Source organism: Emys orbicularis, chromosome 15, assembly GCF_028017835.1.
Source record: "Emys orbicularis isolate rEmyOrb1 chromosome 15, rEmyOrb1.hap1, whole genome shotgun sequence".
NCBI classification, from domain to species: domain Eukaryota; kingdom Metazoa; phylum Chordata; order Testudines; family Emydidae; genus Emys; species Emys orbicularis.
The window spans coordinates 29413061-29433981 of record NC_088697.1 but is presented as its reverse complement, the minus strand read 5'-3'; the positions used below and the strand labels follow the sequence as shown (position 1 = coordinate 29433981).

The 20921-nt window shown below is 50.7% G+C and overlaps 1 protein-coding gene across 1 annotated transcript in view; it reads right to left on the bottom strand.

Moving 5' to 3' along the window:
- The window catches only part of BCO2 (beta-carotene oxygenase 2), a 93482-nt gene that overhangs the window by 15097 nt on the left and 57464 nt on the right, over positions 1 to 20921 (bottom strand). Inside the window, exons 3-6 of the mRNA XM_065416907.1 lie at positions 14199 to 14403; positions 6510 to 6721; positions 4189 to 4304; positions 559 to 661 (exon numbers count right to left, since the gene is read on the bottom strand). Coding sequence (XP_065272979.1) covers positions 559 to 661; positions 4189 to 4304; positions 6510 to 6721; positions 14199 to 14403 — 636 coding nt within the window. The remainder of the gene's footprint in view (positions 1 to 558; positions 662 to 4188; positions 4305 to 6509; positions 6722 to 14198; positions 14404 to 20921) is intronic.

Here is a 20921-nt window from a genome sequence, read left to right as displayed (position 1 = left end):
TCCAGGAAGGGTCAAAGCACTCACTTTACTGCAGCTACTGCCCTGCATAATAATTTTTCTATTCCCATAAGGAACACTTTAAGGCCCCAACCCAAGCCCATTTAAGTTAATGGAAAAACTCTCATTGATTTCCAAAGGCCTTGGATTCAGCCCTGACACTTTATGTAACTTCCTTAAAAAGCATCCTCTCTCTACCAAACTGATCCATATGTGTACATGACACATCCCTACCCAGGGCAGCGCCCTGCGCTTCTTCCCTGCCACTCACAGAAAGGTCTGTGCTCATTGGGATGAGGCAGTCACCTAAAGCACATTAACTGAAGAGGCTAAACATTAAGAGAACAGATGTCATGGTGAGATTGATGGGAGCCACAATTTAAGACTGATCCTGCTTTGCTGTCATCGTGTCCCCAGAGAAATGGCAGCTTCCTCACTTTGTTAGACTCCATCAAAAACCCCTCCTTACAGAAGCAGCATGTAGTCTGCCTAGTCTCGCTGCAGGACCGTCCTACCTCACCTCACCCTGCTTCTCAGAGCAGTTATCCTGCCTAGCCTCACCATGTTTCCCATAAGAGTTGCCCATGTTGTATGCTGTCCCATCAGGCTCATAATGTGGATGAGCTGTTGCTCCATTCACCACAACGAATTTGCTCCAATCCACCTGAAAATTCAAAGATTTTAAGAGTCAGAGCAGTAATCACTACCGAACAGCAGCCATAAGCCAAGAAGCAGAAAGTCACATCCTCACATTCCTTCTAAATTATATCAAAACAATATAATATCAGGCTGTTAAGAAGGTGCCCCTCCTAACAGTACCCACCATCACCAGATAAGCAAGGGATCTCTTTAAGATGCTTTAAGAAAACTTTGCTTGATAGCATTCTCTCTGGCAAGGAATCACTTATCAACAGTTGTGATTGTGAAATCAATACTTCTATTGTATTGTCTTTATGTATTGTCCCTACTTCTCTATTGTTTATCTGTATGGTCTCTGTCTGGTTCTTTGATTGTTTTTGTTTGTTGCATAACTAATTTTGTACGATTTAAATCAACTAAGGTGGTGGAGTCTGACTGGTTAAAGAATTGTTTCGCAATATGTTAGGATTGATCAAAGAATTATTTTGTAATATTTTAGTAAAACGACTGGTTACGGTATAGCTAAGCAGGACTCAAGTTTCACTATATAAACTGGGATCCAAAAGAAAGTTCTTTGGAACCAACTCCAGGACACAGCCCCAAGATCAGAGCTGCCAGACCTCAACACTCTGCCAATCACACCATGCAGAAGCTGGAGTTCCCAGATGACCTGATCCTGACTGGCCAGCAGGAAAAGTTCATTTGCCTTGTTGGGAGTGGTGAGCCCTGTATGCTTAGTGTGTGTATTCTGTTGTGGTGACTGTTAATAAACAGAGATTAAGGATATTACTGTGTAAGGCTCTTTCAGTGGTAAAAGACCCCATAAACCCACAAAAGATTATGCCCTGAGCCCTAGGAACTGGGTACGGGTAGGTGCCTTTCCCCTGGAGCCCTAGGAACAGGGAAAGGGTTGGAGTGCTGAAATTAACCGGGTTACGCCTTGAGCCCTAGGAACTGGGTAAAGGTGGGTGCCCTAGACTGTGCGGGCAACACTATAATTTATAAAGCAATAGTACCCAGGAACTACTCAAGGCCCAGGGCATGTGAAGGAGGGTTGTGGTGAGAACTTGGGAAACTAGGTGAGGACTTGGGAAACCTGGGTTCAAGTCCCTGCTCTTCCAGAGATGTCCTGTGTGACCTTAGCCTCTCAGTTCCCCATCTGTAAATTGAAGATAAAAGCACTCATAGAGGTGATGTGAGGATTAAACCTTAAAGAATGTGGGGTGCATCAATACCCCAGTAATGGGGCCATATGAGTACCAAAGATAGAGATGGCCCCATTGTGCTAGGTGTGTCCAGGCACGCAATTAACAGACAGTCTCTGTTCCAAATCTATCAGTTCTATTGCAAGCAGATAGAGACATTTGGTAACTGGTGTGTTTTCTTCAAACACCAATACAGGCTATGCAAAGATACAACAGAGTTTAATATCATTATCTACAACTAGAGATTTTCTGGGTAGCAAATGTTGTACCAAAGGTCCCATGCACAGCTTCATTATAACCCTATCTTCATGTGCTCATAAGTGTTCAGAATTCTCCTTTGTGGCTACAGCTTTCTATGCTTAGACTTAGTCAAAAGGTGAATCTCTTAGGGAGAAAATCTGATGGAAGTCACTTCAGGCACTGAAATGTCCAAATGTGAAAAATACACTTCTCAGCCAAGGTTTTCAAAAGTGACTAGTGATTTTTGGCTTCCCAACTTGAGACACCTTAAAGGGCCCAGATTTTCAGATAGTGCTGAGTGCTCACCCTCTGAAAATCAGGCCTTTTAAGGTGTTTTGAGTTAGGCACTCAAAAATTCAGGGCTCCGACTTATTAGCCACTTTTGAAAACATTAGTCCACCTCTCTAATGGCTGATGAGAATTTGTCTGTCCAGGTGTCTCCACTTGGCTGAACTTTACCACTGAAACCACCCACATGGCATGTCTTCACTGGGTAATAGTCCCTGGCAAGGTTTGAAATAGGTATTATGCAACCACCAAAACCAACTTTGTTGGACACATGCAGCACGAAATAGCTGCTAAACTTAGAATTTCCATATGGCTTGCAACTATGGAGCACAGTGAATACACCGGAGCTCTAACAGAGTGGTGGGTAGGTGTGGCTTTGTGCTGCTGTTTCACCACAAAGCAAAGTTGCCTAGCTCCCAGCTTTGTGCAGCTGTAAACTGTCCCAGTAAAAGCAGCAGCAGTTTTTAATCTATTTCTCCTCTTCTCTCCATTCCTTGTGTTTTCCCCCTCTTTTCTATTTTCTCAAAAAGCCTATGAAATTAACATGCCAACTAAAACTTATATGAATGGAGCTTTAATGTTAGAAATGTAGGCCACGATTCTGAAAGCTGTTCCAGGCGGGCAGATCCCTGCATTCTTGCAGAGCCCCCTGGAATTAATGCAGCTGTGCACAGAGCAACTTGCAAGATCAGGGCTTCAATCTGATGTATATGCCACAAAATGGCAGAAGACAGCAGACAGCTTAATCTGAAATACAACAGCACATTCGGTGATAGGCAGTTGAACTGTAGGCTAGTGCACAGGATGAACACAATGGGGAAGTGGGGTTAGCCAAGAATTCAAGAAGGGTGCCGGGGTAGGGCTGGCTTGGAGTTGGGACTGGTTGAAGGAGATGAAGGGAGCAGATTGGGTAGGACCATGGGGTAGGGCAGAGCATAGGCAGGAGTGGAGTTCTGTAAGAGTATTAACAACTATAACAGGGGTAGGCAACCTATGGCACCCGTGCCGAAGGCGGCACGCGAGCTGATTTTCAGTGGCACTCACACTGCCCGGCTCCTGGCCACTGGTCCGGGGGCTCTGCATTTTAATTTAATTTTAAATGAAGCTTCTTAAACATTTTGAAAACCTTATTTACTTTACATACAACAATAGTTTAATTATATAATATAGACTTATAGAAAGAGACCTTCTAAAAACGTTAAAATGTATTACTGGCACGCGAAACCTTAAATTAGAGTGAATAAATGAAGACTCGGCACACCACTTCTGAAAGGCTGCCGACCCCTGATCTATAACCTTGATGTTACATGAGTATATATTTTTGCATTTCCGTACACTGGAATCGCCAGACAAGACCAGATCCCTGCACTTCATGGACAGTGACCAAGTTGCGAAGGACCCTGCTTTACCCTTGGTTGAAAATATAACTGATCTCAGGAGTCCTCAAGTCTAACCCTGCCTGCTGCCAATGGCTGTGACTGGACCTTAAGTATGGCAGCTGCTTTACTATTCACCTCGATCCTGCAACGTCCTCCAGCACATGCACCACAAAGGGATCTTTAAGGCCACGGGATGACTGGCAGTGACTGCAGATTTCCTGGCAATTCCAGTATCTGCCACAGAGAAGTCATTTTTACCAGGAGAGAGAGGTACAGAGGATCTCAACAACAGCCATGGATTCTTACCGGTGCAGGTTGGACACAAAAACCAAGAGGGACTTTGGGAATTGTCCCCACTAGCTGCCAAGGCCATTCTGGGAACAGAGTGACGTGATTTCCACACGCCAGGTGCTAAACCCGTCATTCCACCCACTCTTTACCTTCTCCTTGGTTTCCAGGGTTTCTGGATCCACTTTGCGCATTAAGTTGGTCTCGGTGCTGACATAATAGTCTCCCTTGTACACCACATAGTTCACACTGCAGTTATCCGTTGGCCCTGAAACAAAATCCCAGAGTAATGCAGATGCATTAAGCTCACGTCTCGCTACAGCAAGTTAGGCATATTTAAACAAATAAATCAATTTCCCTAACGACACAAATCCTTTTCAGGACAGACAGATTAAAAACATCTCCGCGATTTATAGCAGCACACAGGGCTCTACCTATACAGGTGAGTTCATGCCAAAGAACAAAGACTTGTTTTTAATCCAAACCAAAGAAATCTGATCCCTTTTGGTTCAGGTACTACTAAGTCATTGTACAGGCTCATTTCAGTTTCTTGCAACAAAAGGAAACCGATGATATTACAAACGGAATCATGCAGACCTGAGGGAAAGGCAACCCCTGGCGAGGGCTGAAATGTCCTTTATTATAAGGCCAGACAACCAGTTGCCAGTATTTATCAGAAAGTATGAGCAGAAAACCCAGACTGCACTGTGTACAGGAGGCCAGGTCAGCAATGTAAAAAGCAGAAGCAGGCCCCATAGTGGGACAATGCAATTCAAAGGGAATGCAAGGGGCATTGGCCGATCACTTGGGACATTAATGGGACTGGACAAAATAACAGGAAATGTACAAAAGGGGATTATCTGGCACTGACTTCTATTGGGAGCTGGTGGGCGGGGGACGCAAGAGGAATTGATTGGAGGAGACCTGGGAGGCATTTTCCATCTCAACTTCACCAGGGCCTTGTCTACACTAGAGAAGAAATCAGTTTGTAACTGAACTGGATGCATTGAAACAGTTTAAGACAAACATTTCAGCACCAACATGTGAAACGGATTTGTTTCACCCTGCACTCACACTAGTGTTGTCCTAAACCATTTCAGTTGCAATGGCTACTGGGTATCTAGCCTACAATTCCTAGCTCAGCTCCTGGAAGCATTCTAGATTGCAGAAGGCTATCAAAATGAACCAGTAGCTCTTTGACTGGTTATTAAACCCACTGACAGATGGCCTGTCTAATTATTTATTAGACCAGTTAGGACATTTCTAGGTGTAGACACAAGTGTTCTACAAATGTTCTAGAGGCTTTAACCAATTTAATCTCTCAAGTGTAGACCAGGCCAAAGGAGCAGTCAGTGGGCCCTGACTGATTTGCTGGGAAGGGATGGGTTGCAGGCTGAGCTGCGTTTGCTGGCTTCATACTGGAAGCTTCATCCCTCCTCTGTGCTTCACTCAGGAGATGTTAACTAACCAGCGGTGGGGGCTGGGGAGCTCCGTGGAATCCCCCGCCACCCACGGGGGCCGGGGAGCTCCGGGAAATCCCCCACCACCCAAGGGGGCCAGGGAGCTCCGGAAAATCCCCCACCACCCACGGGGGCCAGGGAGCTCCGGGAAATCCCCCGCCACCCACGGGGGCCAGGGAGCTCCGGGAAATCCCCCGCCATCTGCAGGACTAGGAGCTGGGGCGGGGGACAGCTGGGACAGCCCTCCACTGCTGTGGCAGCTGGGCTGCTGCGAGGCCCCAGTATTATGGAGGTCACAGAATCTGTGACTTCCATGACCTCCGTGACGTACTCGTAGCCTTAACTATCATCCAACAGCTAATGGTACTTCCACTTCTGTGTGCCATCCTCTCCTCACCCATGTCACTCTCCCGCCCCTTACCACAGGAAGGAAAGGAATAGCCTACATACCCTAAAAGCTTAGCAGGGCATGGGGATTTCAAGACAGGTTTGTATCAAAAAGAATGGAGGATTGTGTAATGCTCATTACAGCACCCTACAGGGTGTTCATCATGACAGGAGGTGCAGAATTTACACAACCCTTGGAATGAGGTGAATCAAATTTTTTAACAAACCCAAAAATTAAGTAAAGGGCATCAAAGGGACCAATGGCGAGAGGTGCTGAGCTACGCAGGGCACCCGTCAACTTCACCTGTAGCTGTGTGTGCCCCCAGCACCTCTGGAGACCAGACCCAAGGTGCACAAAGATTTTAGTGAGCTACATTGCTGATTTTGGGTGGAAACAACATGGGGGGGGGGGGAGGGGAGCCAAAATCCCAAGTTAAGTGTGTCTATTTCAGATGAGTTTGGCTCGGAGTTGTTTCTTCAGAGGGGTGATCCCCACAGAAACATAACCACTAAAACTTCCACACAGCTCCCTTCAAACCTAAAAGCTGTTCCTCCAGGCAAATATCACCCACTTGGGATGCATACCACCTCCAAGAACATTGCTTTCAGCTAAGGAACATACTTACGTGGCATCTCAAACCACGATATGAAGCGCCCAAAGATGCTCTTGCACGGGTCCGGCATAGCCAGCGTTCCAAACTCCGAGACCACGATCCGATTGTGCCGGCTGTTAGTCACATAGGAATCACTCTGCAGGAACTTGCTCCTGTAAGTCACGATGCCATTTTCCAGTTGGAACTGATGCAGCAGGGCCATGCCGTCAAACCAATGGTTAAATCTTCCAGCAGAGCAGAGAAACAAAATCACAGAAAGAAGGATCAGTGCAGTGCCACATCCTCTCACGCCTTCTCCTAAATCCCTGGTGTTTGTCATGATCTGAGAACCGGATCCTACAAACATTTTTATCATGAAGCTACTTGTGTGTGCGGGTGGAAGAGAGCATGAACACAATGGAAAAACTCAGACATGCAGCTACTCATGTGCCTACATGTCTGCAGGCTCAGGGTCCAAGTTTAGAGAGACGCTAAAATTCTCAAAAGCATCTAGGGGTTCGTCTACACAGCAACCGACAGCAAGTCTCGGACCCCAGGTGCTAAAAATAGCTGTGTAGACCAGGCCTGCATAACTCGTAAAGCGGCGAGGGCCATATTACTCCAAAGAAAACAGCTGAGGGCCGAACCCCCCCCGGCCCCGCTGACCCCCCCCCCCCAGCGCCGCCAGAACCTCCCCCCAGCACCACCCAACCCCCCCCAAAACACAACACCCCCCCCAGCGCCGCCCACCCCACGGAAACAACCCCCCCAGCGCCGCCCAGCTCCCCCGAAACAACCCCCCCAAGCGCTGCCTGCCCCGTGGAAAAAAACCCTCCTTCCCCAGCGCCGCCCTGCTCAAACAGCAGTATTGAACCTTGGTAATATGTTATAGCGGGCCCCTAAGGTAGTATAATTAAGGTAAAAGAAAAATGTCTTTTTGCTAGAAGTAGAATAAGATCTTCCCCCCACTTTGTAATCAATTGCCCTGTTGAATGAATGAGGTGTGAATGAGGAAGGTGTGGAAGGCAGCACCTCCAGGCAGCTGCAACCCTTGGAGAGGGGATGGGAGCCAGACCAGATCAGTAGAACAGGTCAGCCACCTACTCGCTGCTCACCTCCTCAGCCCCCCTCCCCTGGCTCGCCTACTCACCCCCCGCCACTGCCCGCTCGCTCACCTCCTGAGCCCCCCATCCCCCCGGCTCGCCTACTTACCCCCCGCCACTGCCCGCCCACTCACCTCCTCAGCCCCCCCTCCCCCGCCGCCGGCTCATCTGCCCCCCCGCCACTGCCCGCCCGCTCACCTCCTCAGCCCCCTACTCCCCCCGGCTCGCCTACTCACTCCCCGCCACTGCCCGCCCGCCCGCTCGCCTCCTCAGCCCCCCACTGCCCCGGCTCGCCTCCTCAGCCCCCCCCCCCCCTGCCGCCGGCTCACCTGCCCCCCTGCCACTGCCCGGCCGCTCGCCTCCTCAGCCCCCCGGCTCGCCTACTCACACCCCGCCACTGCCCGCCCGCTCACCTCCTCAGTCCCGCCCCTGCTGCCTCACCTGCCCCCCTGCCACTGTCTGCCCACTTGCCTCCTCAGCCCCCCACCCCTCCAGCTTGCCTACTCACCCCCCGCCTCCTCAGCCTCCCTCCCTCACCCGCCGCTTGCCTACTCACCCCCCGCAGGCTGCACAGTGAGCCCACCTACTCACCCCCCGCGGGCCGCACAGTGAGCCCACGCGGGCCGCATGCGGCCCCCGGGCCGCATGTTGTGCAGGCCTGGTGTAGACATTTGGGCTCAGGCTGGAGCTCAGGCTCTAAAGCAGGGGTGGCCAACCTGTGGCTCCGGAGCCATATGCGGCTCTTCAGAAGTTAATATGTGGCTCCTTGTATAGGCACCAACTCCGGAGCTGGAGCTACAGGTGCCAATTTTCCAATGTGCCAGGGGGTGCTCACTGCTCAACCCTTGGCTCTGTCACAGGCCCTGCCCCCACTCCACCTCTTCCCACCCCTTCCCTGAGCCTGCTGTACCCTCGCTCCTCCCCCTTCCCCCAGAGCCTCCTGCACACCACAAAACAGCTGATCGGGAGGTGTGGGGAGGGAGTAGGAGGCGCTGATGGGCAGGAGGTGCTGGGAGCTGGCGGGGAGCTGATGGGGGGCTCAGTGGAGTAGCCAGGGTTGCTGCCGAGGAGAAGCGGCAGAGAAAAAAGGCGCCGGTCCTTTGGCAGCATTTCGGCGGCCCTGTGCATGCGCCAAAATGCTGCCAAAAGACGGAGCGGTGCATGCGCAGGGCCGCCGAAATTATTCTTATTTCGGTGGCCCCGCTCCCCTGGGCAGAGCGCTGGCCCCGCTTCCCCATCCGGAGCGCTGTCCGGGGCACCGAGACCCCCGGCCACGCTCTCAGGGCTGTAGTCCCGGGGAGAGCGCCCTGAGTCCCAGCCCCGCTCTCACGGCCGGAGCACCGGCCGGAGCGACGGGAGCCCGCGGCCCCGTTGTGCCGGCCGGAGCGACGGGAGCCCGCGGCCCCGTTCCCCCGGCCGGAGCGACGGGAGCCCGCGGCCCCGTTCCCCCGGCCGGAGCGACGGGAGCCCGCGGCCCCGTTCCCCCGGCCGGAGCGACGGGAGCCCGCGGCCCCGTTCCCCCGGCCGGAGCGACGGGAGCCCGCGGCCCCGTTCCCCCGGCCGGAGCGACGGGAGCCCGCGGCCCCGTTCCCCCGGCCGGAGCGACGGGAGCCCGCGGCCCCGTTCCCCCGGCCGGAGCGACGGAAGCCCGCGGCCCCGTTCCCCCGGCCGGAGCGACGGGAGCCCGCGGCCCCGTTCCCCCGGCCGGAGCGACGGGAGCCCGCGGCCCCGTTCCCCCGGCCGGAGCGACGGGAGCCCGCGGCCCCGTTCCCCCGGCCGGAGCGACGGGAGCCCGCGGCCCCGTTCCCCCGGCCGGAGCGACGGGAGCCCGCGGCCCTGTTCCCCCGGCCGGAGCGACGGGAGCCCGCGGCCCGCTCTCCCGGGAAGAGAGCGGGCCCCGCTTCCCCATCCGGAGTGCTGTCCGGGGCGCCGAGACCCCCAGAAACGCTCTCAGGGCCGGAGTCCCGGGCAGAGCGCCCTGAGTCCTGGCCACGCTCTCCCGGCTGGAGTGCCGGCCGGAGCGACGGAAGCCCGCTCCCCCGCCCAGAGCGCCAGCCCTGCTTCCACAGCCGGAGCGCCGCCCGGAGCACCGCGAGCCCCCCGGCCCCTCTCCACCGGCCGGAGCGCTGTCCTGAGGGCCGCAAGCCAGGGTCTGGCTCCCCCAGCTGGAGCGCCGGGCGGAGCGCTGCTACTCCGGGCACCGCGGAGCAGGGCCGCCGAAAGACGGAGCGGCGCGGAATTCTGGGCTCGGGGGAGCAGGCGCTCCCCCTGCTCCTCCCCTAGCTACGCTACTGGCGGGGGCTGCTGACTTATTACTGTGGCTCTTTGGCAATGTACATTGGTAAATTCTGGGTCCTTCTCTGGCTCAGGTTGGTCACCCCTGCTCTACAGCCTGGAGGGGGGGAGGGGCTTCAGAGCCCAAGCCCAAACATCTACGCAGCTGTTTTTAGTGATGTAAGCGAGACACGAGAAGTAATTCTTCTGCTCTACTCCGCGCTGATTAGGCCTCAACTGGAATCCTGTGTCCAGTTCTGGGCACCACATTTCAGGAAAGACGTGGACAAATTGAAGAAGGTACAGAGAAGAGCAACAAAAATGATGAAAGGTCTAGAAAACACGACCTATGAGGGAAGATTGAAAAAACTGGGTTTGTTTAGTCTGGAGAAGAGAAGACTGAAAGGGGACATGATAACAGTTTTCAAGTACATAAAAGATTGTTACAAGGAGGAGAAAGAAAAATTGTTCTTTTTAACTGCTGAGGATAGGACAAGAAGCAATGGGTTTAAATTGCAGCAAGGGAGGTTTAAGTTTGGACATTAGGAAAAACATCCTGTCAGGGTGGTTAAGCACTGGAATAAATTGCCCAGGGAGGTTGTGGAATCTCCACCGTTTGAGATTTTTAAGAGCAGGTTGGACAAACACCTGTCAGGGATGGTCTAGATAATACTTAGTCCTGCCATGAGTGCAGGGGACTGGACTAGACGACCTCTCAAGGTCCCTTCCAGTTCTATGATTCTATGAAGCACAACAAGCCCCATGAATCTGGCTGTAGACCCAGGCTCTGAGACTTGCTGCCACAGGCTGCCGCTTGCAGTATAGATGTACCCTAAGGGTAAGTCTACACTGGAATAAAAGACCTGCGGCATAGCCATGGCTCTCCTGGATCAGCTTTCTCGGGCTCGCAGGGGTTGGGCTGCAGGGCTAAAAATTGCTGCGCAGACCTTTGGGTTTGGGCTGGAACCCGGACTCTGTGGCCCTCCCCATATGTGGGGTCCCGGAGCTCAGGCTCCAGCCTAAGCCCAAATGTCTGTGCAGCAATTTTACAGCCCCACAGCCTAAGCCCAATGAACCCAAGTCAGCTGACCTGGGCCAGCCACGGGTGTTTAATTGCTGTGTAGACGTACCCTAAGTGGCGTAAGCGTCTAAGTCTCATTTCCAAAAGTGACTTTAGGCACCTAGAAGCCTGAGTCCCATTCACTTTCAATGACTCAAGTGCCTAAGTGTCTTTTGAAAATGGGCCTTAGTGCTTTTGAGACTGTTACCCACAAGCTTTCATGGACTGAAACTATGTTGTTCTACAAAGCCCCTGCAGGCTGTCAAAGTTAGATTTAGGACTCACAATTTGTTAGACCACTCTGTTTATTAGCACAGCGCTCTGCTAATACACTCAGATAATGTGAGCACCATGCAAGACCCACACTACCTTATTTTATACAGATAAAAAGGGTGCGAACTTAATAAGAGGACAAAGAAAGCAGAACTGGCAAGTTTACCCGAGGCTAGACATACATATTTAATTTCCTTACTAACTTTTACAGATCTCCGGCTAATGTTCCACCATTAGCTTAAGTGGACGCATTGTTTATGCTTAATATTTCTTTTCCTGACACCTGTATTTTAACATTCCTTATTTCTGCTTAAAGGTACATACAGCATTTCTTTAATCCATTCTATTTTTACAATATAATTCATTCTACTTTCACAATGCTTATGGTGCTGCAGAAATAGAACACAAATTAGGGCTTGTCTTCACTAACACTTAGTGCATGGCAAGCTGGGGTGTAAATCTATCCCCAAGAGCCTGCTGTGCGTTGAATGTCTAACCCAGGGGTAGGCAACCTTTCAGAAGTGGTGTGCCAAGTCTTCATTTATTCACTCTAATTTAAGGTTTCGCGTGCCAGTAATACATTTTAACGTTTTTAGACGGTCTCTTTCTATAAGTCTATATTATATAACTAAACTATTGTATGTAAAGTAAACAAGGTTTTCAAAATGTTTAAGAAGCGACATTTAAAATTAAATTAAAATACTGATCTTACGCCACCAGCCTGCTCAGCTCGCTGCCAGCCTGGGGTTCTGTTCACCTAGGCCAGCAGCGGGCTGAGCAGGGCCTATGGCCGGGACCCCAGACCTGGGGGGGGGGGGTGTTTCAGGGGTCAGGGCAGAGGGCTGGGGTGTGTGGGGGGTGTAGGGCAGAAGGCTGGGTGTGGGGGGGGTTCAAGGGTCAGGGCAGAGGACTGGGGGTGTGGGAGGGGTGCAGGGCAGAAGGCTGTGTGTGGGGGGGGGGTTCAACGGTCAGGGCAGAGGCCTGGGGGTGTGTGGGGGGTGCAGGGCAGAAGGCTGGGGGTGTGGGGGGTTCAAGGGTCAGGTCAGAGAGCTGGGGGCTGTGGGGGGTGCAGGGCAGAAGGCCAGGTGTGTGTTGGGGTGTGGGGGGGTCAGGGCAGAGGGCTGGGTGTGTGTGGGGGGCGTTCAGGGCAGAGGGATGGGGCTGTGGGGGTGCAGGGCAGAAGGCTGGGTGTGTGTTAGGGTGGGGGGGTGCAGGGCAGGGGGCTGAGTGTGTGTGGGCGTTCAAGGGTCAGGTCAGAGGGTTGGGGGCTGTGGGGGGTGCAGGGCAGAAGGCTGAGTGTGTGTGGAGGGGTTCAGGGCAGAGGGATGGGGCTGTGGGGGTGCAGGGCAGAAGGCTGGGTGTGTGTTGGGGTGGGGGGGTTCAGGGCAGAGGGCTGGGGGTGGGGGGGGTGCAGGGCAGAAGGCTGGGGGTGGGGGGGGTTCAGGGCAGACAGATGGGGCTGTGGGGGTGCAGGGCAGAAGGCTGGGTGTGTGTTGGGCTGGGGGGGTTCAGGGCAGAGGGCTGGGGGTGTGTGGGGGGTGCAGGGCAGAAGGCTGGGTGTGGGGGGGTTCAGGGCAGACAGATGGGGCTGTGGGGGTGCCGGGCAGAAGGCTGGGTGTGTGTTGGGGTGGGGGGTTCAGGGCAGAGGGCTGGGGCTGTGGGGGTGCAGGGCAGAAGGCTGGGTGTGTGGGGGGGTTCAGGGCAGACAGATGGGGCTGTGGGGGTGCAGGGCAGAAGCCTGGGTGTGTGTTGGGGTGGGGGGTGCAGGGCAGAGGGCTGGGGTGCTCGGCTCGTGGGGGTGCTCCCAGCCCCCTGTCCTGAGCGGCTCATGGCAGGGGGCTGGAAGGGATATGCCCTGTTCCACCCCCTTCCCCCAGGCTCTGTCCCTACCTCTCTCTGCCTCCTCTACGGAGCTGTGTGCACGCTGCCTCTCTTCCCCCTCCCCCTCGCTAGGGCCATCAGCTGATTGACCAGGGACGGAGAGGAGGCAGGGCAGGAAAGCACCATGCAGGGGGAAGAAGCGGGGGAGGGGGGAAGCTTGGCTGCCGCAGAACCAAGCTTCTGCCTCCTGCCCCCCGCAGGGGAGAGCAGTGGGCGGGGGGGCTGAGTGGGGCTGGGGGCCGGGACCGCGGCAGGGAGCTGCGTGCCACTCAGAATCGGCTCGCGTGCCATCTTTGGCACGCGTGCCGTAGGTTGCTGACCCCTGGTCTAACCATTCCCTAGTACGCTTTGATCTACCCGTTTTGTTATTTAAAGCCCCTTGAGCAAGAAACAATCTGGGAGCAAAGGGCCAAACTACAGCACTTTGCAGAATTCCATCCCTCCACGGAGGAGAAGATGCCTTGCCAGGCCTTTTGAAGAAGACCAGTTTTTCAGAGGTAGAATATCAGGTACGCTGATCTCCATCAGCCACTCTTGCTCCCATCAAGTCAATGAGCCAGCTCTGTGGGTTTGCTTGAGTGACAGACTCTGAGTCAAACACTGGCTTGGGTTCTAACTTATTAAAAATATAGATCGACTTTTGTTTTGAAATGAAAGAACACCAACCAGTGTGAGGGCTGGGTTTGTTTTTAAAGCCACACAGACAACTTAGTGTAATCAGGATGGCAAATGATGCCTGGGATTGCAGGGTGGGAGTGGGAAGTGGCTGTTTCAGACAGAGCACTGGGAATCAGGATGCCAGGGTTTCATCACCAGCTGTTAGCTCATGTCGTGGCCTTCAGCTGGTCACAGCCTCTGTGTCCCCACCGTTAAACTGTGGAAAAACACCTTCCTACTTCCCAGGGAGGTCACGAGGATTAATGAATCTGGCTAGTAAAGGTGCTGAAAGCTTCTAGATGAGAGAACAATTTGTATTAGAAGAATGGGATCTACAGGCATTTCCTCATGGTCACACATCTTCAGAGCTAAGGAAGGCCCCTAATGGTTGTGATGCATTTGTGAAGGTGCCTTCTAGGTTTGACCAACCCCAAGCCTGGAATCATTAGAAAGTACAATCAAATCTGGACTTACTTGTCCTCTCCAAACTCAAACTTCCCAGGCCCATTCCTTAGCAGGCTGCCATTAAGCCACTTGGGAATGTGCCCTTTGACCTTTGTAAGGATGGGCTGAGGAGTCTCTTCCACACTTCTCATTAGTGGCGAGATGCATTGCAAACCCTTCCGGTTGCTGAAGGTGACCGGCTCCTGTTGTGGGCTCGGCAGAAAGTCCTTTAGAACTACGAAGAACAAACAAGAAGTTAGAAGACAGCAAGTGACTAAGGCCCTTAGTGCTAAAAGCTACAGACTGACAGTCACCAGCCTAGATATCTGCAACTTGGGCTTGGAGTTCCATGACAAAAGCCTCCTGCAAATAACCAAAATGCAACGGATGTTCAAAATAAAGCTCTGCTTCAAAGTCTCTGTCATAGCCATAGGGAGCTGAAAATTCAGTGCATTAAATCTTACCGTGATTAATCCAGCACAGACACCTGCAAGGTGTTTTTGTATGTTGCAGAGAGGGAGGAAATGAACTTTTCAGGAAGACTAAACTAAAATAATTTATTTGAACATGTAACAACAACAACTGAGGGACACAGGCATTTGTTACGACCACCTAGAGATAGAGACTATAACGTGCCCAGAAATAAATATGTTGCAACACAAAGTGGTGCTTATAGATTCCCCGGCAAACCTCATGCTGAACGCCTCCAAAGGCTCCGCTCTTCCACCAACACCAGTGCAAGGGGATCTATTACAGATTCTATGCAGGCACCTCGGTCTCCCCACTGAGTGATGGTTCATTGTACTACCAGGTGGGCTGGGCACAATGCAGGTAAGGAAAGCAGTACAGAGGAGCCACTTTAGCACTACTACAGACCAGACCCAGGCTCAGCCAGCCTGGGAGCAGTGTGAAGACAACATGCTCAGTCCTGGGGGTTTCCAAGCAGTGGTGGGAAGTGATGCATCTGTGCAGGGCAGTACCTCTCAGTCAAGCTGTCGAGGCTTCATTATCAGATGTGTTTCTCTGTTCACCTAGATACCTTGGTAATGGGTGCATTAGAAATGCCGAGGAGACCGGCCACCGGGGAACATTTTTGTACAGTTTGTTACTTAGTTAACTGGCTCCCATGGCCCCAGGGTGGCTCTGAACACACACTATGGAGGCACAAAGAGCAGGAGAGCAAGATCACAATGTTCATGCCCTAGGGGATACATGCAGCTTCTCAGAGATGCAACATGTCAGATGTCGCACATGACTCAGCAAGTGGGGAAAGGGCACATCTGAGTATCTGCCGGGGACCTGTCCTTCCTTCAAAGTAGGTTAGTCACATCTAGGCAAAAGGCACTTTAGTTCCCTAACAGTCATGCCTGCTACTTGCTGTTGGAAACCAGGAAGGATTAGCTTTGTTTGTAAAAAATAAAACAAACTCTCTGTATGGGTGCTGACTGGGATATGGGATTGGTCACCTCCATAAAAGTCACCATTAGAACAAACAGGCTTCTCTCAAACTGGGCATGCATTTGTCATGCAAGACCCCTTTTTAATCGTGGCACCAGCAAATCACCTGCTAGGCAGAAAGTCCCCTGTGCTGCAACAACTGTAGAACAAAGGTCAGCTGCATCTTAGCAGCTTTCTCCTCTATTTTACAGATTGCATTCTTTCCCCTTTCTGTGGCACTGTTCTCTATTAAGGCTCCTGTTTCTTACCTGCTCTGAGAGCCAGACAGCTTCCCCTCCACTGGGGTGATGCCAGTGTACAGGGTTAGATGTACAAAGCTGTTTAACCCTGAGTGGGTAAACAAAGGCAGAACTTGCCCCAGGGATATCACTGCTGTATGAGTTATTACTGTTCTGGCAATGCAATTAGTTTGTACTTTACCACTCTTAAGTTACAGTAAGGAGCCCTATAATCCTGTAAACTATTTCCTTGCCCTCCATTCTGGTCAGCTAGCGACTGAGACAATGTTATTGTAAACCTAACTCTATCCATAGTCTAGATCAGGGGTAGGCAACCTATGGCATGTGTGCCAAAGGCGGCACACAAACTGATTTTCAGTGGCACTCACACTGCCTGGGTACTGGCCCACCGGTCTGGGGGGCTCTGCATTTTAATTGAATTTTAAATGAAGCTTCTTAAACATTTTATAAACCTTATTTACTTTACATACAATAGTTTAGTTATATATTATAGACTTCTAGAAAGAGACCTTCTAAAAACGTTAACATGTATGACTGGTACGTGAAACCTTAAATCAGAGTGAATAAAAGAAGACTCGGCACACCACTTCTGAAAGGTTGCCGACCCCTGGTCTAGATTCTGTCCTTCTCACCTACACTCAGAGCTCACTCCCCTTCCCCATTTCTGCAGATCTGTGCATCTCCCTCCTCAGCTCAGCCACACCTGCCTCGAGGCAACATTCCCAGTGCCCAGTAAGTGCATTCTTTCCACCATTCAGCCACTGTGGAGACAATGCTGTGCTGCCTCTCAGCTGCTCTCCTTATCATCATGCAAAAGGTACGTATGACAGGAGCACCTATATCAGGCTCCACTGTGCCAGGCATTGTACACACTTGTAACAAAAAGACGGACCCTGCTCCAAAAAGCTTATAATCTAAGTATGCTAGGTTTTTAAGAACCTAGGGATCCCAGCTCGCTTAGGAAGCAGGGCTGGTGGCATAGCACATAGTGTGACTCCATACACGCCAGTTCTAAATGCTAAAGAATGCTTCCATTCACAGTATCTCCACTAACTTCTCTTGCTGCTCTATGGCCCTGTTTAAGGATGTATAGACGGGGGCCAGCTTGGCCATTAAACAGATGAGAGGGAATTTTAGAAAGAAAAGAAAATCCCACTTTCGAGCATTCTCATTGTCCCTACGGGGCAAGGGTTTGACCATAAAAATCAGGCTGGTTCCATTGTCCATGCTGGTCTCATTCCCGTGCCTTTGTTGTCAGTTGCATCCAATCAGAAGCCTTCATTCAAATTAGAGTGACACCCTCACAGCACCAGCATCTGATTCCTCCATTGATTTGCACTGTGCTGTTGCTGAGATATCACAACGATAAATACCCTAGAAATACATAACTAGAAAGGCAGACCCCAAAATGGGTGTAGAACAATGAGACTGTCAGCAATGATTAGTAGGGTCAAGTCGGGAGAAATCCTCTTCCCACGACAGCTCTATAAAGTCAATAACTTTCCAGGCAGGAAGGCCTTTGACTTCGCATTTACACAAGCCCAGTCTGCTGATTCTGTGCCTGGACTGGAGAGGGGAAGGATGGCCCAGTGGTTATGATGCTGGCCTGTGTGCTTGACTCTAGTTCAAGTCCCTGCTTTGCCACAGAATTCCTGTGAGACCTCAGACAAATCACACAGGGTGTATTTACGCTGCAGCTGGAAGCAGGTAGACAGACTCACACTAGCTCCACTCAAGCTAATGTGCTAAAGGTAGCAGTGTGGACCTTGTGACATGGGCGGCAGCTTGGGCTAACAATCTGAGTCCAATCCTGCCCAGTCCCTGGGGTCCAAGCTCAGGTGGCTAGCCCGTAGCCACACTGCTATTTTTAGCACACTAGCTCAGGCCTCACTAGCGTGAGTCTGGCTACCCAGACTGGGAGGTTCGCTCCCAGTTGCAGTGTAGACATACTGTTAGTCTCTCTGGGATTCAGTTCCCCATCTGTAGACTCTCCACGATCTGTGCAGAGGTAATAAAGCCGAAGCTCTTGGCATGGCAATCCTGCTGCCTGCCAGAAGAGCTTACTAGGGAGTTAGACCCAGATTGTCTAAGGTATTTAGGCCCTAACGCCTACTGAAATTAATGGGAGTTAGGTTCCTAAGTACCTTTGAGGATCTGGGCTTTCCAAAGACCAAACAGGCCTTCAGATGAGAGCATCAGAATCCTGGAACTGTTCTGTATCCCTAGCAGTGCAAAAGCTTGGCGTGGGAGTGACCAACTCTCCAGAAGGGGCCTGGTTGCACAGCAGTAGCATACACCTTTCTGATCCCTGAGGTGGAATCAGCCAGCCCCACGCCTACGTATTACAGCATCAGAGCTGAACAGTGAATAAAACCTGCTGCAACAATTCTCTTTTCTCAAGGTATTTCCACTATATCTGTCACTGTCCTATCTGAGTCTTAGTTTTTATAACAATCCACGTAGGTGGTTTTGCCATAGACGCAAATTCTCTCTCCTCTCATCATTTCCAGTGAAGTATTTTTAAAAGAGTCCCTGATTACAACATCTTACGCTGTAAAGACAACAGTTAGTGCCATGCACAGCAACAGAGAACAAGCTGAACACAGATGCCTGGCATGAGATGGACTGTCCTCCAGTTGAAGTCTTTAAATCAAGACCAGACATCTTTCTAAAAGATCCACTTCCCTTCAATCACAAGGTATTGTGCTGGATGCAGGAATGGCTGGGTACAATTCTTCAGCCTGCATTATGCAGGAGGTCAGAATGATGATCACAATGGTTTCCTCTGGCTAAGAACTATATACACAAAATGATGGGGTTTAAATTAGCTGTTACGACTCAAGAACAAGATCTTGGAGTCAATGTGGATAGTTCTCTGAAAACATCCACTCATTGTGCAGCAGAGGCCAAGCAAAGCTAACAGGATGTTAGGAACCATTAGAAAAGGGATAGATAATACAACAGAAAATATCATAATGCCACTATATAAATATATGCCCACACCTTGAATACAGCGGGCAGTTCTTGTCATCCCATCTCAAAAAAGATATATTAGAATTGGAAAAAGTACAGAGAAGGGCAACAAAAATGATTAGGAGTATGGAATAGTTTCCATACTAGGAAAGGTTAAAAAGACTGGGACTGTTCATCTTAGAAAAGAGATGACCAAAGAGATATGATTGAGATCTATATACATACATAAAAAAACATGTATGGTATGGAAAAAGTGAATAGGGAAGTGTTATTTACCCCTTCATATAACACAAGAACTAGGGGTCAATCAATGAAATTAATAGGCAGCAGATTCAAAACAAACAAAAGGAAGTACTTCTTCACAAAATACAGTCAACCTGTGGAACTCGTTGCCATGGGATGTAGTGAAGGTCAAAAGTATAACTGGGTTCAAAACAGAATTAGCTGAGTTCACGGAGGATAGATCCATCAATGGCTCTTAGCCAAGATGGTCAGGGACACAACCCCATGCTCCAGATGTCCCTAAACCTACAACTACCAGAAGCTGGGACTGGACCACAGGGAATGGATCACTCCAAATTGTCCTGTTCTGTTTATTCACTCTGAAGCATCTGGCACTGGTCAGTCAGAACACAGGCTATTGGGCTAGAGTGACGGACCATTGGTCTGACCCAGTATGGCCATTCTTATGTTCTTGAAATCTGTGAATCTGGTCTGCACTCAAAAATGGCTCACTGCTAACAATGGATGTTAGTCACAAATTCAGCAGCACAGTTTAACAACTAGCAGAGTCCAAGTCAAATTATGGACATCAGTGCTGTTATGTTCACAGCACACAGAGAATAAGATAAGTACATAAATACCCTTGCTGAAGGTTGCAACATAACACCACTTCATTTCTTAGAATTCAGAACAATAACACACAAGAACCCCAAAACAGAGAGAGAAAAAACAGACTACTCTCTACAGCAGTGAGACAAAGCTCACCCTATCTTGCTTTAAACTGGCTCTTTCCAGATTTATACCAATTGCACTGACTGCAAGCAGGACCAGAAACCTCGAGCCCCACCTTCAAGTGATAGTTTGCAGCTCCCCACATTCCTCAATCCAGCACAAGTTTTGTTTCAGACACCTGTGGTTAAAACTTAAACCAAGCAGGGATTAACCAAGGGTTTCCAGAATCATGCTGAAAAGTTTAGACTGGTGTACCTTTGTTGTTAGACTGCACCTGAGCCCAGTGCTGGCACCCATTGTCAGCAATGGGTAATTCTTCCTGATATAGACTGGGACAGAGTGGGCTGAGGTGGTTCATGGTATTATTATTTTTAGTCTATGGTAATGTTGGGGTTACTAGGCCTATATATATGAACCAGAGTTCTTCCATGTTTAAACTCTGTCCTTCCATGTTTAACTCTAATCGACCTCAAGAGCCAAGGACAGGAATTGGAATGTGTAAATAGCCAGTTACCAATTACAACCCCCCCTCATACCAGGTACCAAGCGATAATGATGAGGTTTGCATGTTTTTAGCTGGAGAAGGGGTAATAAACGAAGGGTAAACAAGACCAGGTAACTGTTTAGAGGAATGTTACTAACAAGCTAGATTTATAGCCCTAGAATGATTTAACGGCTTAAATGTATAAACATGCCTTCGGTAGAGAGGGGAGGAGGAGTAGGGGGGGTGGTAGAGGGGGAGAGAGGGGGGGCTTAGTTCTGAAAAGTATAAGAAGAGAGAAACTGTTTTTGCTGGTGTGCTCGATTTGAGACTTGCCTGTCTCCTTGCACCACTTTGAGATCTCAAATAAACTTTGATTGTTTCTCCACCCCGGTATGTTTATTGGCGTGAAGCACGCCGGGCAACGAACCCCGCTGTTGCTGTCCTCGGGCCTCTGTGCCGGCAACAGTAACCCCCACAATGTCCTGGGTGCTTTCCTGACATTCAAGAAGGGACAGTGCCTGTCCCCAGGAGCTTACAGTTACACGCAGTAGAAAGAGGTATGGGGAAAGGAAACCTTAAAGAGGAAAGGGACGTTGCTTAGTGCACATTGACTAGGAAGCTATTCTGTGTGAAGGGGCAATCTGG